This window comes from Serinus canaria, chromosome Z (genome assembly GCF_022539315.1).
Source record: "Serinus canaria isolate serCan28SL12 chromosome Z, serCan2020, whole genome shotgun sequence".
In the NCBI taxonomy this organism is placed as follows: Eukaryota; Metazoa; Chordata; class Aves; order Passeriformes; family Fringillidae; genus Serinus; species Serinus canaria.
In genome coordinates this window covers 29,386,930-29,403,048 of record NC_066343.1, presented here as the reverse complement: position 1 = coordinate 29,403,048, position 16,119 = coordinate 29,386,930, and the positions used below count along the sequence as shown (strand labels likewise).

At 48.2% G+C, this 16,119-nt stretch overlaps 1 protein-coding gene across 3 annotated transcripts; it reads right to left on the bottom strand.

Annotated features, from left to right (window-relative positions):
* Positions 1-924: 924 nt before the first annotated feature.
* Positions 925-11,358, bottom strand: LOC115485128 (cyclin-dependent kinase 4 inhibitor B-like). Of its 3 annotated transcripts, none has more exons than XM_030237441.2 (2): positions 10,841-11,358; positions 925-2,252 (listed from the first exon to the last, which is right to left on the bottom strand). In XM_030237441.2, exons 1-2 carry the CDS (start codon positions 10,883-10,885, stop codon positions 1,956-1,958), a joined length of 342 nt encoding a protein of 113 aa, XP_030093301.2. In that variant the 5' UTR covers positions 10,886-11,358; the 3' UTR covers positions 925-1,955. The 3 variants fall into 3 exon arrangements, with proteins under 3 accessions (XP_030093301.2, XP_050843353.1, XP_050843354.1); XM_050987396.1 differs by lacking the exon at positions 10,841-11,358 and adding an exon at positions 9,606-9,978; XM_050987397.1 differs by lacking the exon at positions 10,841-11,358 and adding an exon at positions 4,447-5,755.
* Positions 11,359-16,119: the final 4,761 nt, after the last annotated feature.

The following is a 16,119-nucleotide window of genomic DNA, read 5'->3' as shown; positions in this document are numbered from 1 at the left end:
TAAGTGCCATTACACCTGAAGATATTTTATTAAAGTTTCACAGAGGTCACCACAATTGAAAAATATATTGTCAGGTTATTCAGATGCTGACATTTCCATACATAATGGTGATTTCAGAGGTGTTCAATGCCTTGAACTTTCCATCCTCTTCAGGCAACTTCTCAAGGAAATTTTGGGCTTTGGCAGCTCTGAGGCCAAAGCCTCTGGGAAGGTTACACTCTTTTGGCACGGCTTTCCCGAGTGGGGAGAGGCTGGCGAAAACCCCGTGGGCTTCCCGGTGTGAATGCCACTCCCCCTGCCATGTTTCGGAGGGGACTTCGGGAGATCTGGCCCTCCTTCCCACGGGATGGGCAGCCTGCAAGCCGGAGGGCCGGCGGCAGGGACCGGGACAGCGAGTCCAGAGACTGGCATGGATGATGTGTGAACGGATGCGCTTCTGCCGCGCCAGCCGAGCTCTGCCAAACAGAGCCCCAGCTCGAGAGGCTGAACTGGGCTCCAGTGAACTGGCCCGCCTGGAGGGTCGGAAGAGAAAACGAAAAGCTCCTTCTCAGAATTACAGGCTATTCTGAGCTGGAAAGGGAGGCACCAGCATTATTGGGTCCGACTTGCCCCACCCACCCTGCCCCAGAGGAGTTTGCTCCCAGACGCCAAACATCCTCTGTGATGGGGCTCGCTCTCCATTTGTCCCCCAAAGAGGTAAGAAATAAACAATTTGGCTATTTTAAGCTCTGTGCATGTATATGCTTAAATAATGTATATCTACAAAAAGTCCTGGTATCTGACCTGCGTGATTGTGCTGTGTATATCCATATTTATTTATGCAGACACACACACAAAAATTGAAAGCAACGAACAAAGTTGAACACCACTCAAATTAGTAGTGCTGCATGCAGAGCCATTAAATACTCAAACACGAGGAGTGAATTATTTTTAAGCCAATCTTTTTCGTCTTTTATTACTGAATAATTGCAGGTGTTTAATCACACATAAGGGGTATGAACATCGGGTAGATTATAGAAATTACACAGGAAAAACAGAAAACAGAAACCAAAAAGTGTACAAAAATCCAGATTTATAACCAAACTCGGTCATTTGTTGTTATTTCCAAATATCTGGTTTAGAGACCCAGAAAGCTGTCTTAAAAATAAGAAGCTTGTTGTCTATATCTTCTGAGAGAATGGGGTTTCCAAATGCAAAATACTATGCAGTAACTAATTGATTCCCGATTGTTTTCTCCCACGATTTTCCATAAATACAGCTACACAAAATGTTTGTCGTTCCCAAACTGTAATGCTCATCAGCATTAAAATTTTTACCATTCAATCACTGTTACACCTTGATGTTAAAACTGTATGTTGAGTGGGTTGGTGAGGGGAGAAGCTCTGGGGATTAATTAAATTTATAAAGGATATGGCTAAAGTGTTTACTATTTTGGAGTGCGACAACATAAAAGAATCTCAAGGAATAACTGAAATACAAAGCTTTGCAGGGCAGTGAGCAAACCAGTAAGGGAAACAGCGTTCTCACTTCTCTAACCAGCTTTATTGTAAAAAAAAAAAAAAAAAAAAAAAAAAAAGAGAGAGAGAGGAAAAGGTGAATATTTATGGTTTTTTTCCCCCACTAGAGCACAAAAGGACCTTGTGTTCTCCCCGCCGAAGAGTGTGAGAGGGATAAACAGGAACGCTAGTCTTGATTGTGTTTTGGATTTTTTTTCTTCTTTTTCTCAGGAAACAGAGAAAATCTCGTGTCTTCCCGAGGAAGCAGGAGCCGGAGCGGCTCAGGAGGAGCCCTGGAGATGACAGGACAAAGGAGCACTCTCCCCAGTAGCAGACGGACATCGGGAGCCCCGCCATCCGCGATGGCTCGCTGATGACCCGGCGGCAGGGATACTCCCGGGGGAGGTGGGCTGCGGGGGATACGGGGACAAGGACTCGGCGGGACGGCCGTGGGGGGGCTCAGCGCGCAGCCTTCTCGGCGGCCCCCGCGGCTCCCGGAAGGGGCGGAGGGTCGCGCAGGTACCGCCCCACCGCTCCGTGCGGGCCCCCCGCCGCCACGTCGAGGGGCAGGCGGCCGCGGCCGTCGGGGAGGTCGAGGCGCGCCCCGGCCCGGTGCAGCGTCGCCAGCGTCTCCAGAAAGCCGGCGCGGGCCGCGTCGTGCACCGGGAAGCAGCCGGTGCGCGGGTCGGGGTGGTTGGGGTCCGCTCCGTGCCGCAGCAGCAGCTCGGCCACCCGCGGTCTGCCCAGCATCATCACCTGCGGGGAGAGACAGCGTCAGCGCCCGCCCGCCCCGAGCACCGCCGGGCGCAGTCTACGCCGAGAGCCCGGGGGGCAGCCGGAGCTGGCAGCGGGTGGACCGGCTTCTCCTTTGGGAGGTAATTCTGCTGTGTCAGCTCCTTGTAGTCGTGACCTGCATGCATTGTGAAAACCGTTTGAGATTATCCGTACGGATTCCTTCCTACCTCGAGATAGTCTATGATTAGATGATAAATTAAAAATATTAGCTACTGGTTTCCAGACTAGGTACAACACATGTGTGTGTTCTGCTTCACATTTATATAATTTGTATAATTTACATACATCATGGTATAAATGGTACCTGTGGTGCGTGTATAAACACATATATATACACACACGTTTATATCCAGATACAGACCAGCTCTCTGTGTGTACAGATATATACACACAATACAAACACCGTTTATGTAATTATATAATAAATAGTGTATGTATCTATATTATAAATATATTTGGACATACACATATATTAAAAATATAATAAATATATTTATACACATTAAGAGTTTGTAAATATTTGTATGCTGTATATACACACCATGTATTTTGTGGCAGCAAAGGACCTGAGGGATCTTGCATTAAGGTTGCTGTCACTTAGAATGCATTATTGATTTATCATCGGTCAGCAGAGCAATGGGAAAATGCAGCTGGGTGTGCCTCCTTTCGGCATTCGGTGTGGATATTTAAAATTTTCCCTTCCTGCGTTTCAGTCCAAGATGTTTTTTCTTTTTTTTTTTCTTTTTATTTCTCTCTCATCTCTGTCTTCTTCTCAGAGGTGTGAGAGCGGCTGCTGAGTTCTCACAAGCAATGCACAAAACTTAACTGATGGAAAATTCCAAATGATAGTGTCTAAATGGCAAATTCCTCATGACAGTCTGCTTTCTCCCAGTAGAAACTTTTGCAGAAACTTTTGGCAATATTTGATCATACACAACTGAACAAAACCCACAAAAACCCCCAATCAACCAAAAACCAAAATAAATTTGTACCTGGGGTTTTACTTCCCTTATTGTTCTGGTAATTTTCAGTGGAATTTTACCTGCCATAAATAGAGACTTGATACTTTGAAAAATATCTTAAGACAATAAGTTTTTCTATCAATTTCTAGGTCTTAACTTGGGTTTGTCCTCTTCAAATAATTGGGCTTATTTATAATACATTTGTGAAAACACTTATGAATGTCATAATATCTAAATTCCCTTTATTAATCGTTTCCAGAAAGAAAAAGAGGGTCCGCATATTCAAGTGTCAGCCATTTTGCAAGTTGCCGACAAGAGAAAAAGAACTTAGTCTGAAATAGGGAAAGGAAAGATTCCCTATTTCAGACTAGCAGATTCTTTTAATCCGCAATTTGAACATAAAACAGAAGTAAAACGAATAACTTTCTCGATAATGCAGAAATATTTCATTTTTCATTTAAAGTGTAAGGACCAAAATAGCTGTTTGATGATTCATCAAATATATCTCTTCAAATAACAACTAGAAAAATCTTCACGAAATACACAACTCTAATTTAAATCAAAGAATATTAATCGTTCAATGAACATTTTTAAAGTGTCTACTTAAGTATGTTGATTAATATAACACATTTTTAACTCTCAAATTGCCTGGAAAGCAACTCTACATACTGATACTTCTAACGACTATCAATAAATATTGCCACTATTGATGGATAGAGAATGCTAAAATTACTACTACTAAAAGAAAAAAATAGGTTCTTTTCTCGTGAATATACTAGAAAGGGACCTCACTTCGATTTCCTTCGGGAAAAAAAAACCTGTTCGGGCTATATTTAAAAAATCAAGAAATTTGCTCGAAGTGCAGATCATTCCCCAAACCTATCTGGATAGGTTATCTGGAAGTGGATTTTGCACTCTAACTTCTCCTTTATAATATCTCCGAGCAAAATTCGTTTTCTGCCAGCGGTTCCCCCCACTCCCAAGTCTCCATCTTGTGCTTACAGAACTTTTTACTGGACTTAGTAAAAAGTAAAGGTCACATTTTTATTCAGACAGCTGCGGCTGGAGCACGGTTCCGATCATAACAATAAGAAATGCCCATCCTTCCCCGCCGGCGTGGCAGAGCACAGCTTCCCCCTGCCACACCCCCCCTCCCCCCCCCCCCGCTCCCCCGCACCCAGCGTACTCGGTACCTGGAGCGGGGTTCTCCCAAAGCGGTTGGTCCCGTTGGGATCCACGCCTGCTTGCAGCAGCCTCCTCAGCTCTTCGTGGTCCCCGCGGGCGGCGGCGCTGCACAGGCGGTCGCCGTCGCTCCGGGGGGACCCCTCCATTTCCTCCCACCGACCTGAGCCTCACGGCCGCCGCTGGCTTTCCCTCTCCCCTGGCTGCGATCTCGCCCGTCGCTTCTACCCAGCTCGTCGCTGTCACTCAGCTTCTCTATTCCTGGGGGCAGCGGCAGCCCCTGGCACCTACTCCCACCTCCTGCCCCTCCCGTCCCCTCCCCGCTCCGGCTCCTCCTCCAGCGGAGGCTGCCGCGTCCGCTCTCGCGCTCCCCCGGCTCCCTGCGGCAGAGGAAAAATGCGAGCACCCGCTCGAGGCGAGGGGCACCGGCAGGGGGGCGAAGGACGGCGGGATGGCGGCAGCCTGCTCCTCAAGCACGGCACCACGGAGGGCAGCCCGGTTTCATCCCCACCTCAAGCAGGGGCGGTTCCCGAGGGGTTTTTCTCTCACCGGGAGAGGGGATGGGGGCGGCGGCCTTGCGCCCCCAACCTCTCCCCATATAGGGGCGGGGAGCGGTGCGCAGACCCACGGGCAAACAGCTTCCACGGCAGCTGCCCCGGGCGAGGCAGGTGGGACGCGCCACGAGAATCCCTAACGCAGGCGGGTCGAAGACACGACGAAGGGACGGGGGACCTGAACTTCCAAAGACTCTTTGTGCGAGTGATGCCTCTGGTTTCTGTCTCGGAAAGGGGTCCTGCCCTGCCCGAGCCCATCCGAGCGGTGGGTTGAGGGGTCCATCCCTTCGTCCTGTGCCTGCCAAGAGCTGGCGGACCGGATGAGGAAGAGAGCCGTGCCCGCAGCAAGTCTGAGACCAGCCTAATGGCAGCGGATAGAAGAGGATGGCTTCAGCCTGCCAGAGCCTACCTGGAACAGGAAAACCGCGGCGAGAGCTCACCAGGGTAAGGTGCAGCTCCAGCCGCGCAGCCGGAGGCTAGGCAGAAGAATCTCGCCTTGCAGTTATGAAAAATCCTCAAAATCCAAACATCTGGTTCCTCGCCTTGGCTTTCTGCCCAGCGTCCCCCCGCTGCAGGGCCAGACACATGCCTGTACCACACACCCCCCCCCCCCAAGCGACCCCTCCCGCGGCCGTCGAGTGGGAGCGGGTGGTCGGCAGCCACGGCCCGCTCCGTGAAGCTCTATTCCGCTACCTTGAAGTTCCTGCCTCTTACGAAGAAGGCAGGGGGAATAAGGACGGTTTTCTTTTCCCTTTTTTTTGTTTGTCTTTTTTTTCACTCCCCCCAACCCTTTCCCCCCCCCCTCCCCCGCCATGTCAGTTCCCTAATCTCCCTTTTTTTTTATTTGCAGGAGACCGGTGCGACGCTGCAGAAGTATCTGTTGTGCAGATACAACCCCCGAAGATCTCTGCATAGCTAGAAGAGAAACGGTGATTTTAGGTCTATTTGCTGTTAGCCGAAAGCAGAGACATCCTCGGATGAGGAGAAATAAACACAGATATATCCCTGAATAGACAAGTCAGAGGTTCACTAACATATCTTTGTTCAGTGGCTTTTGGAGCTTCCCTTGCGAAGTCTCTGGGGCAAGTGGCATTGCAAGATCAGGGTCCAAAATTTGAGGCAAGAGCCTTGCTTGCCAGGGACTGGTAGGGAACTCCCGCCACATTGTTTTTTTTCTACAACGCACGGTGCAAAACAGCCCTTGGGACAGATAGGCAGTTTAAAATAAATAAATAATTTTTTAAAAAATAAAAAATTAATAAATGGTGTTTTAAAGAGGGGATTTTTAGAAGTCAGTAAAGTCTGAGAAAGGAAGATGATCCCCCACCCAAAAGGTAAATTATCTTCCAGTTCTTCTTATGCTCTCTGACATTAATGATAGCCACATAGAGGTAAATCCAAGGAGAAAACCTCGTTGGTTATGTCTGTCAGGTGTCTTAAAATTCCAAATCAGTAGTGATGCATGGCAGGGTTGCAGGCATCAATGCCTAGCCTTGTTTTCTGTACAGTAGTATTGATAGTGGATTTCATGCATCTGTATATATAAATATAGGAATACATATCTTTTTCTAAGTATATAAGCATAAAAATAGGTGGTACTCAATGACCTTAAAGGTCTTTTCCAATCACCTCTAGTCAGAGGGCCTGTCTGTATCTCCATCTCCACTATATTATGTTAAAAGCTATAAGTGTAAAACAACGAATACTGTCCCATTATTATGTCCTCCAAATCACATATCAAACTACTAGAACGTTTTTAACTCACAACATTTTAAATTACATGATTGAAATAATGTGATTTCTTCCCCTCTAAAAACAAATCTTAAATTATACAATTCTAGTACAAACAAAGGACCTCAAATTAATCAAAACATAACAATACAGAGTAATATCTGAAGTTAGGGTAATAACAATGCAGCCTATGATAGTGTGTTTTGAAAAAGAACCTTGTACTGCACTTGTATCTTGGGGGGAGGGAGGGGAATCCACCTTTTGCCCCCAGCAAACCTTACTGCAAAGACATTTTCATTAATAATATCTTTGCAGTATAAAAGTAAAAAACCGTCAATGTTAAGAATAAAAAAAAGCAAAGAAAGAGAAGGAGTAAAAAAAAAATGTATAAAGAATCATGTTAAGCAGTGTCCCTATCTTACATTTCTGCTCTTATTTTATTTTAGAATCGTTATTCAACTGCACAGGTCTTTGGCACTGAAAACAGACCCATTTTAATACTACAGTGCATCAATCCTCCAAATTGTTCTGAGATGTTTTGATAAGTGCATAAAGGACGGAAGAGGTAACTTTCAGTTATACAAGCAGCCATCTTAAGCCATTTTATGCCCTGTTTAAGGCTTAGCAAGTATCACCCTTTCAGCAACAACAACAACAAAACCCAAAATATTTACATTTCATCTAACAAGTATTTGGATAATAGGTTCAGGGGTTAATTAAATACTGTAAAGAGATAAATTATAAAGAACATAATATTGGGATTTCCTAGCTTGTAAATAGTTAAAAAGAACTCAAGAGTGGAAGGGGTAGGAGGTGCAATGAAGAGGTTGCATGGAAGAAACCTGTTTTATATCTAAGGGAAGTGGGGAAAACAGTTGTTCCAAGTTACACTAAAAATGAAGCAATACCCGTTTACAGAAATAATTTAACATTATCATACTTCTCTTCAGTTTAAAGTGTCAGAATATTTGTAAAGATATTTATTCTGATGACACATATTGGTTAAAACTAGGAAAATCTATCACCTTAATTTTAGTGGTTCAGAAGCTGTGCCATGGGGGTTTGTATTGAACCTAAAAATGATCAAAAAATTATCCTCAACAAAGCCAGAACCAAACCACACACAAAAGCTCAAACATAACTCAGAGAAACTGTGATAATAATGAATAAATACTTCACCGTTTATATCTTACAATCAGAGAATATTTAGGGTGAAAAAGGACTTCAGAGATAGTATTTCCAATCCCACCCCTCCCCCTTGCCTCACCCAGCCTGGTCTCAGACACTTCTAGAGATGGGGCAGCCACAACTCCATTATGTGTTACCTTATAGTTACAAAACTATCCATAGATACTGTATTTTTGTAGGGTTTTTTGGTTTCATTTTGTGGTTTCATTTTTTAAAATTAAATTTAACACACACATGTGTCTCTCTCCATCCCAGGATCTTCAAAATGTGATTTGCAGTTAGGGCTAACTGGCATTTTAGACAAACTTATTCTCATTGATTAAAAGTTCAGGGGAAGGGAATAAAAAAATTATAATTATTTATGGAAAGTGTGGAAATAGAGTGAGAAAATAATAGCCACACTTTCGGATCCAGGGGGGCTTTTGTCCTTGGTACAGAGATTTTACTTCGAGGTGATTAGCACTCTCATACTTATGCTTGCCTTTGAGATTTAAGCTTTTCAGGTCGGACAGAGTTTATAGCTTCTTTTCCCCCCATTTAATGTAGAATGAAGAAATTAGGCCTACTACAAATGCAAAAAATGAGGCAATTTGAAGGCAAGAAGGAAAACTGTCTGTATTTTCTAATTTATATATTTATAAATATATGCATAAGTCATGTGTGTGTATCTGTGTGTACGGTCCCACACTTTAATTCAAATAGCATTGGAAGCAATCTAAACAGAGAGTGGAGCTGGGAAACTCTGAATTACTTTATCTCCACTCCACACTTTATCTCCACCCTATAGCTTAAAAGGTGAAAAATTTAAAACATCTATTTATACATGTATAAAATAAATGGTGTCTATTTTTGAAGTATTTTTGAGGCATATATTTCTAGTTCTCTTCCACCTCATTTCTTTCCAGGCTGTGCTGTGTATTAAAGGTTGTGGAATGCTCTAATAACTTTTTATGAGGATTTTGCAGAACAATCCTCATATCTGCAGCAAAATTAATATTCTCTTTAGTTTCACTGTATGACTAATTATTTTTGTTGGTTTTTATGTGTGATAATCAATGCCATAACAATCCGATTTTGCACTCTGCAATAAGGAAAAATTCTCTAAACCTGCCTGAGCCTCGGATGTCTCTTAAGGTCCTTCATACGAGTGTATTTTAATTACTCTTTCTGATGCTGCTCGGCGGCTCTGACCCTTATTTCCCATATTTTTGTAACAGCAAGAGAAGGAAAAGTACGCCACTGTATTTCACTGTCGCTTACAAGGATGGAAAGTAATACACGGTCTGAAAACAGTGGCCATTTTCTCTCTTCAGAGCAATAGCTATGTTCCTTGTTTGCAAGAAACTGTCTGAAAAGGATGGGAAGGGGTGGTGGGTTTATATTTTCGTAATAAACCGTGCAGAAAACGTCTCAAAAAGTGGGACGTAAGGCGGAAATAAGCTAGAGTAACTTTTCAACCAGACATTTTCTACTGCGTTAAAAAAATAAAAAAAAATTAAAACAAAACAAAACAAAACAAAACAAAACAAAACAAACCACCCGCACAGAAGCACCTCGCCTCCTAACGTGTTTCCCGGTGCCATCTGAGCATGTGGCGCGGAGGGTCCCCTCGGCGCTGCCACCGGCGCTGGGCCGCCGCCTCCCGCTCCCGCTGCCCCGTCGGGCCGCCCGCGCAGCCCCCGCTCCCGGTGTCCTACCTGGGCCGGGGGCTCCCGCGGCGCCTCCGCCGCAGGACCAGCTGCAGGGCAAGGCGCCGCTGCCAGCGCCGCCCCAGCGCCCCAAAAACGCGGCGGAGGATGCGCCAGCCCAGCGCCCAGGCCCGGGGCAGGCTGCGGGCGCGGCGAAAGTGGATGGTGCACCTTATCCGTGGGGTCATGGGTGCGGGGAAGCCGCGGGCGCGTCACGCTACAAATACCTCCCCAGCGGGGCCCCACCGGTGAATCGGCCCTCTCAGCCTCCATTCATTGGAGAAGATTTTATTTCTCTCTTTTTTCTGTTCATTTTTTTTTCCTTTTCCGTTTAACTAATTTCTACTCTCCATTTCACTTCACCCCCCCCCCGCTCCCCCCTCTACACCCCGCTCTAAACTCCTCCCACGATGATGGCGAAAAGCGGGCGAAGGAAGATCGGTAGCGGGGGATGGGGAGGGGGAAGATCGCCGGGGAAGAGCACCGCCACCAGACAGGCGTGGGGACCGGCCAATCGCAGGGCGCTCCGAGGCTTTCAAATAAAGCCTTGACGACATCTCCTTGCCCTCCCCCCGTTCTGTCCCTCCAAACACACCGCCTCCCGCTCGGTTTGGGATTTTTTCTTGCTTTTCAGTTGCTCCCGGACCGCACTCAGGAAAACCCCGACGGGAAAGGAGGCCTGCGGCGGCTCGGAGCGCCGCGCTGGCCCTCGTGAGAGCCGGCTAGCGGATCGCGGCCGCTTTGAAAGCGCGGGCCAGTGTTGGCCTGGGCGAGTAGCTATTTCCTCGTCACATGGCCATTTGAACGCGACGCGGGAGCGTTGCGTAGCGAAGCGGGGGAGGGGGGGAGCCGGGAGGGGGGAGAGAAAAGAAAAGAGGATCTCTATTTCCCTGCGCCGGTCACCGAAACAAACGGGTAATGAACGGTTCCCGCCCAGCTCCGGGCCTCCTCCGCGCCGGTGCTCCGAGGTGTCGGACCTCTTCCCTTTCCTTTTGAAGGGCGAGGTTTTGGAACGGGGCTGGGTGGAACAGCGGAGGGTCGCTCAGAAGCCCCAGTCCACCTGCTGGCGCTCCCCTGCCCACCCGGTTCCAGGAAGCACCGGTGAGCAGCCGAGACCCGCGACAGCTGATACTGAGTCAGCTCTGCCGCCCTGGGCGGTGGAGGGGGTTACTGCTACCTCCCCGTCCCACTCCCACCCCAAGAATCCTTTTGCCTGCGCTGCCCCCCTCCCGGGTGCGGGGTACCTCCGTGCGAGGCGTGAGAAGAGCGATGGGCAGGGAGAGCGACATTTCTGCTGGCGCATCTTCCCCCTCCCCGGGCGCGGCGGGGCCCGGCTCGAATGGTCACGGCAAGAGGCGGCTGGGAGAGGGATCGGGGCAGCTCCGGGACTTGGGGAAGCGGAGGGAAAGGCGCCGGGTGGGGACGCAGAGTGGCAGTGCCTGGGAGGGATAATGAACATAAGCGTGTGCAACACCTTCCCACAACAAACGCCTCCTTCTCTCGGATGTGCAAGAAGTCGAAATGTCAACAGAAGGTTTCTCCTGCCTCGGCACAGAGTAACCCTAGAGTAACCCTAACAACAATGTTGATAAGTAAAGCCTGTAATCGTATTTTCAAGTCCGATTTCAAGCCTGAGAAACTGGATGAGCAAAATCGGCCATTTCGAAATGAAAGTACCTTTCGAGATAAGCTTTTTTTTTTTCCCCCATCATTTTTTCCTCCTCTTCTCCTCTGCGATGACTATTGCTTCCCCACCTGCAAGGCAAAATTCAGAGAACTGAATGCCTACCTGGCTATGGTGCCGGAGCAGCGGTGAGAGGATGGACCAACAGCTTTGACAATAGAAACCGATCACCCATCAACGCTGAATGCATGGCCGATCCGGGGCTCGTCGTGCACAGGGTGCAAACCCTGCTGCAGAAGGATGCACACGTGCTCACACATATACCCGGTTACAGCGGCAATATTAAAAATAAAAATTGCGAGTAATCTGTCACTTTAAACACAATGCTTTAAGAGCTTTCTTGATAAAGTGTACTGCTGCTGTTAGTTGTAAATTGTTACTATTCTTCTTTTCAAGGAGGACTCCAAGCCCTGGAGCCGCTGCTGCTTCCAGAAGAAAATGTGCCTGTGGAAGCTCCCGCAGCCAAGTGGGACCTCGCCGGTGATCCCCATCCTTCCATGGAGTGAGTAGTCCCCACCATGGGTCTGTCCTGGCAAGGGGATCCAGACCTACTCCGTGAGGCAGATTTATAACAATTAGGTATTTAACCTTGCTGAGTTTTGAGGGCATACTCTGCTTATTTGGTGCAGTCAGCCTAGCAAATTGTGTCGTTTCCCAGCCATTTTTATAGACAATAACTGTAGAAATATAATATTACTATTTTTGTTGCTGTAGTTTCATAAGCCTTAATGGAAATACTAAAAAAATGAAGTAGAATCTGGTTCTTGGGGAAAATGATGATTTAAAACAAGAATACTGGTCCAATTGAGGACGGAAGTGCAGTTTAGTAGAACTTTACTTTTATATAAGGAATGTGGTCAGGCTCTAGCTTTCCCCCATCTCCACAATTAGTCGCAGCTCCATTCTGGTTCCCACAAGCATGGGATGCAGGCACTTAACTGCTACATCCCCAGTGTTGTCCTTGGTTCAGCTATGCCATGATCTAAGGCAGAGTGCAGTGCAAATTAAAAAGGTCTTATAATCTCGTATGTTGTTATTATAATGTTACGTGTTTTCTATTTATAGATATTTATAAAAGATATGTTTTAAGCATTCTTATAATGAAAACGTGTGAATATAGACTAAAGATAACATAAATGTTTTGCACGTGTTTTATATATATATAATTTCGTTATAATTAAACCAAGAAGCATAATTAAACAACTAAGCATATTACGTACAAAAAAAATTAATAATCAAATATATCACGTTGACGCATAATCATAACATTTTATATGTGTGTTCTATATGTGTATCGTGTATATTTTATATAGATATTACATAGATGCATTATATACATGAATGACATAACTAAACATTTTATAGCATGACAACAGATACGAAGCAATTATAAAGCAGGCATTGTATGAAATTACATTTTAAAAAAACACACAAAATACAAAATATACATTATTTTTCATGTTTGTATAAAAGATACCTAGGGGTTGGATATGCAGTAGGAATGCAAAACTGAGATATATCTTTCGCACCTTTTCTACTGGTAGCTCTGCAAAGCGCCCAGGATTAGCGCTGGTGTACGAGACCTGAACTCTGTCACTGCTTCGCCTGCCTTGCCTTTCTCAGCCCATAAGGAGCAGGACGTGTGAGCACAACCCCACCTGGGTTCCAGGGAGGGAGGCAGGGTCTACCGCTTGTCTCGCACCGGCTGGGAGCGCCGTCCCTGCCTCACCGCCCGGCTCGGTGCTTCTCTGTACGCTATCTCAAGCACGCCTCTCTGGGGGCCTGGGGACTCGCTGCCATGAGATCGGGTCTCCCCGCCTCCTCCTTTCGCCTCGGCAGAGCCTGGGCTGCCGCTGTATCTTTTTCCTGGGGTGCTCTATCCAACTCTGCCGCGCCGAAACAGCCAGCGAAACATGTATCGGCTGTCATGTAATTAACAGATAGACCCCCTCCGCGTTCCCCCGCCAGCAGCAGAGCTGTTTCAAATGTTTCCTTGTTTCTTCACCAAATATGTCACCTCCGAGAACCTGGGGAGCACTGGAGTTGAGTTCAGATGAATGATTTTTAATTTTTCGTTTATAGCTGCCTTGGTTTCACAATCACGTGATTTTTTAGAAGTGCTATAACTCAGAAGAGGCCATTTGCAAATTGTTAAAACAAGGATACTTCAACTGAAGATCGTTTCAGACTTTCGATACGATCTTTATTTATGCTTTCCAGCTCCTATAGCTGCAGCCTACGCAAGGAAAGCTACAAATGTGTAGCTGTGAGTACGTGTACAGACATGCACAGCATCCTACGTGCTTTTAATAAGGTATTTACCAAAGCTGCAATCATACCAGGAAGCATTTGCCAGAGAAAGGCAGGTTGGCTTCAGCACCCCTTCAGATCGCTTTAACCAAAATCAAACTGTCAGGACAGGGAGACCCTGAAACCTCTCCCATCTTCTTCAGATGGGGGGCTAGCAAGCGTGAGTGGGGAGCCACCGGGGAGCACAAAGTCGAGAGGCAGCCCCATCAAAACAGAGGAAGGGTTTATAAGTACCATATCTCTGTGTGGGGGTTTCCCTCCATATTTAATATTCAATATCTGCTATTTAATATTTTCACATTTAGTATTTTCTCACTTTATATTTCATACTTCCTACTTCATATTTCATATTTCTCTTCAGTGTTTGGACTCTTGTGTGAAAAAAGGGGCCTGCGGAGGGCCATAGTATTTCCAGTGAAGGATAATATACAGTCACGAGCAAAGAATACTGTCCTTCGTGCATCCAGCAGGGAAACGCGATCCGGGGTTATTCACAACATGGCATGAGTACTGCTCCACTTGGTGTCCCCCGAGTTGGGCGCGGGCAAGAGTTTGGGGAGGGGAAGGCCCGGGGAGAGGCTAGGCACAGGGTGGAGGATCACGCAGGTACCGCCCCGTGCGGACCCCCCGCCGCCACGTCCAAGGACAGGCGGCCGCGGCCGTCGGGGAGGTCGAGGCGCGCCCCGGCCCGTGCAGCGTAGCCAGCGTCTCCAGAAAGCCGGGAGGCAGCCGGTGCGCGGGTCGGGGCGGCTGGGGTCCGCTCCGCGCCGCAGCAGCAGCTCGGCCACCCGCGGGCTGCCCAGCATCATCACCTGCGAGGAGAGACAGCGTCAGCGCCCGCCGCAGAGCTCAGGCTTTCTGGATCGGCCCGGAAGGAACGGAGATCCACAATGGAAAGGAGAAGAAAATCCGCCGGCGGGGAATAGAGATCGGCTCTAGACGTGTCACGAACGGTGGAGAACATGTACCCTTCGGGGGAGTTGTGCCGTGTTGGAAAACTCTCCTTTACCCAAGCTAGGGGACAGGAGAGAACAGGTGGGGGGCGCCGGTCGGGGTCGGGGGGTGTGGATGCACACTGGGGCTGCTCCGCGACAGGAGTGGGAAGTCGGTAGGCTCGGAGCAGACGAACCGGGGGAAGGGGCTCGCCCTTCTCCCGGAGCGCTCCCATAGTCGCTTTGCATCGTCCCCGCGGAACCGTGCCGGTTCCGCTCGCATCCGTGACACTTGTCCTTGGCAAGGGGAGAGGCGTAATTCAGGGAACCCACCGTGTCTTCCCTCACCGTCAGGAGGGAATGAACCTTTTGTCTCACCCGCTGTCCAGGGCAGTACCAACATGCCCAGCAGCCCTCTCCATCGGCCTCGCTGTTTCCTTAGTCGGGCTTCCCCTAGCGCACCCAGCAGTGCGTTCACCACAGGGGATAAGCCCCTGCCGCGAAGACTGGGGGAAAAATAACCCCAAAAACAAAAAAGAAAAAGCCCTGAAGGACGGCAACAATACCTATTTCGAGTGAAATGCTCCACCGACATTTTGAGTCGGAGAGTGTTTCGCAAGCACTGGCAGCAAAACTTAAATATAGCTTCTCAGATTATTCCAGTTTCGTTTTATTTTGAAATTTTAAGAAAAAGCTGTCTAAAACTACCTCTAAAACGAACTCAGACTTTATAAAGGTAACCTCTACTACATCTCCGGGCGCTACGTCTACCCACACGTTCAGGGGAGTGTAAAATGTGGGCAGATTGAGCCCCACAGGGATTGCTGGTTGTCTACCTGCAGCGTCACCTGGGCAAGGCTGTGGCGACCGGGTATTTCTGTTCGTGAGAGCCACCGAATATCTTCTTCTTTTTTTTTTTTTTTTTTCACGGGAGACGAGACAAAACATACAGTCATATAAAGCAGAAGACGAGGTATAACGAAAGGGAGATTATTTCTACAAACGTGGCTTGTTACATTTTATTGCACGTTTATTGCGAGATAAGCATTAAAATTCTCGGATTTGAGTCATTCTGTCTCAGATGGTTCAAATAAAGTAGAGGGTTGCTAAGACTAAAACCTCCCTGTTGCGGCCGTCACCGGAGAAGACTTTCTCGTTCCCAGAGAGGCGAGGAAAACTGCTGTGCCGCGCCACCTCGAAAGTGGCCGAGCTCAGCGACGGGGGGCGGCCGCTTCCGGGACACCGGGGGGCCCGCTGCTGCCCTGGGGCCGCCGCCGCCCCCCTCGGGCAGGGCATGGAGGGCCGCTGCCCTCACCCAGTTGCCAACAGTCCTCCTGCCTACCTGGGTGGGTGTCTTGCCGTAGGAGCTGGCGGCGTTGGGGTCGGGCGCTCCGTCCAGCATCTCCCTGAGGCGCTGCGGGTCCCCGCGGGCAGCTGCGCTGGTCAGCTCATCCGCCACCACGCCACGTCCCGGCCCGCCGCGTCACGTCCCGGCCCGCGCTCCGCAAGGCGCCGCAGCCGCCACTCGGCCGCCCAGCGCTGCCCGGGGCTGGCGGCGTCCCCATGGGAACGAGCGCCTTGCCCATGGGAACGCCCG

What these genes read in the sequence shown, in the direction of transcription:
- LOC115485128 (XM_050987396.1), bottom strand. Translation starts at nt 9,869, where the DNA reads ATGGAGGCTGAGAGGGCCGATTCACCGGTGGGGCCCCGCTGGGGAGGT. An exon ending in CGCGGGAGCCCCCGGCCCAG is followed by an intron (nt 2,253 to 9,605) that starts GTAGGACACCGG and finishes CTCTCCCCGCAG; the next exon opens with GTGATGATGCTGGGCAGACC.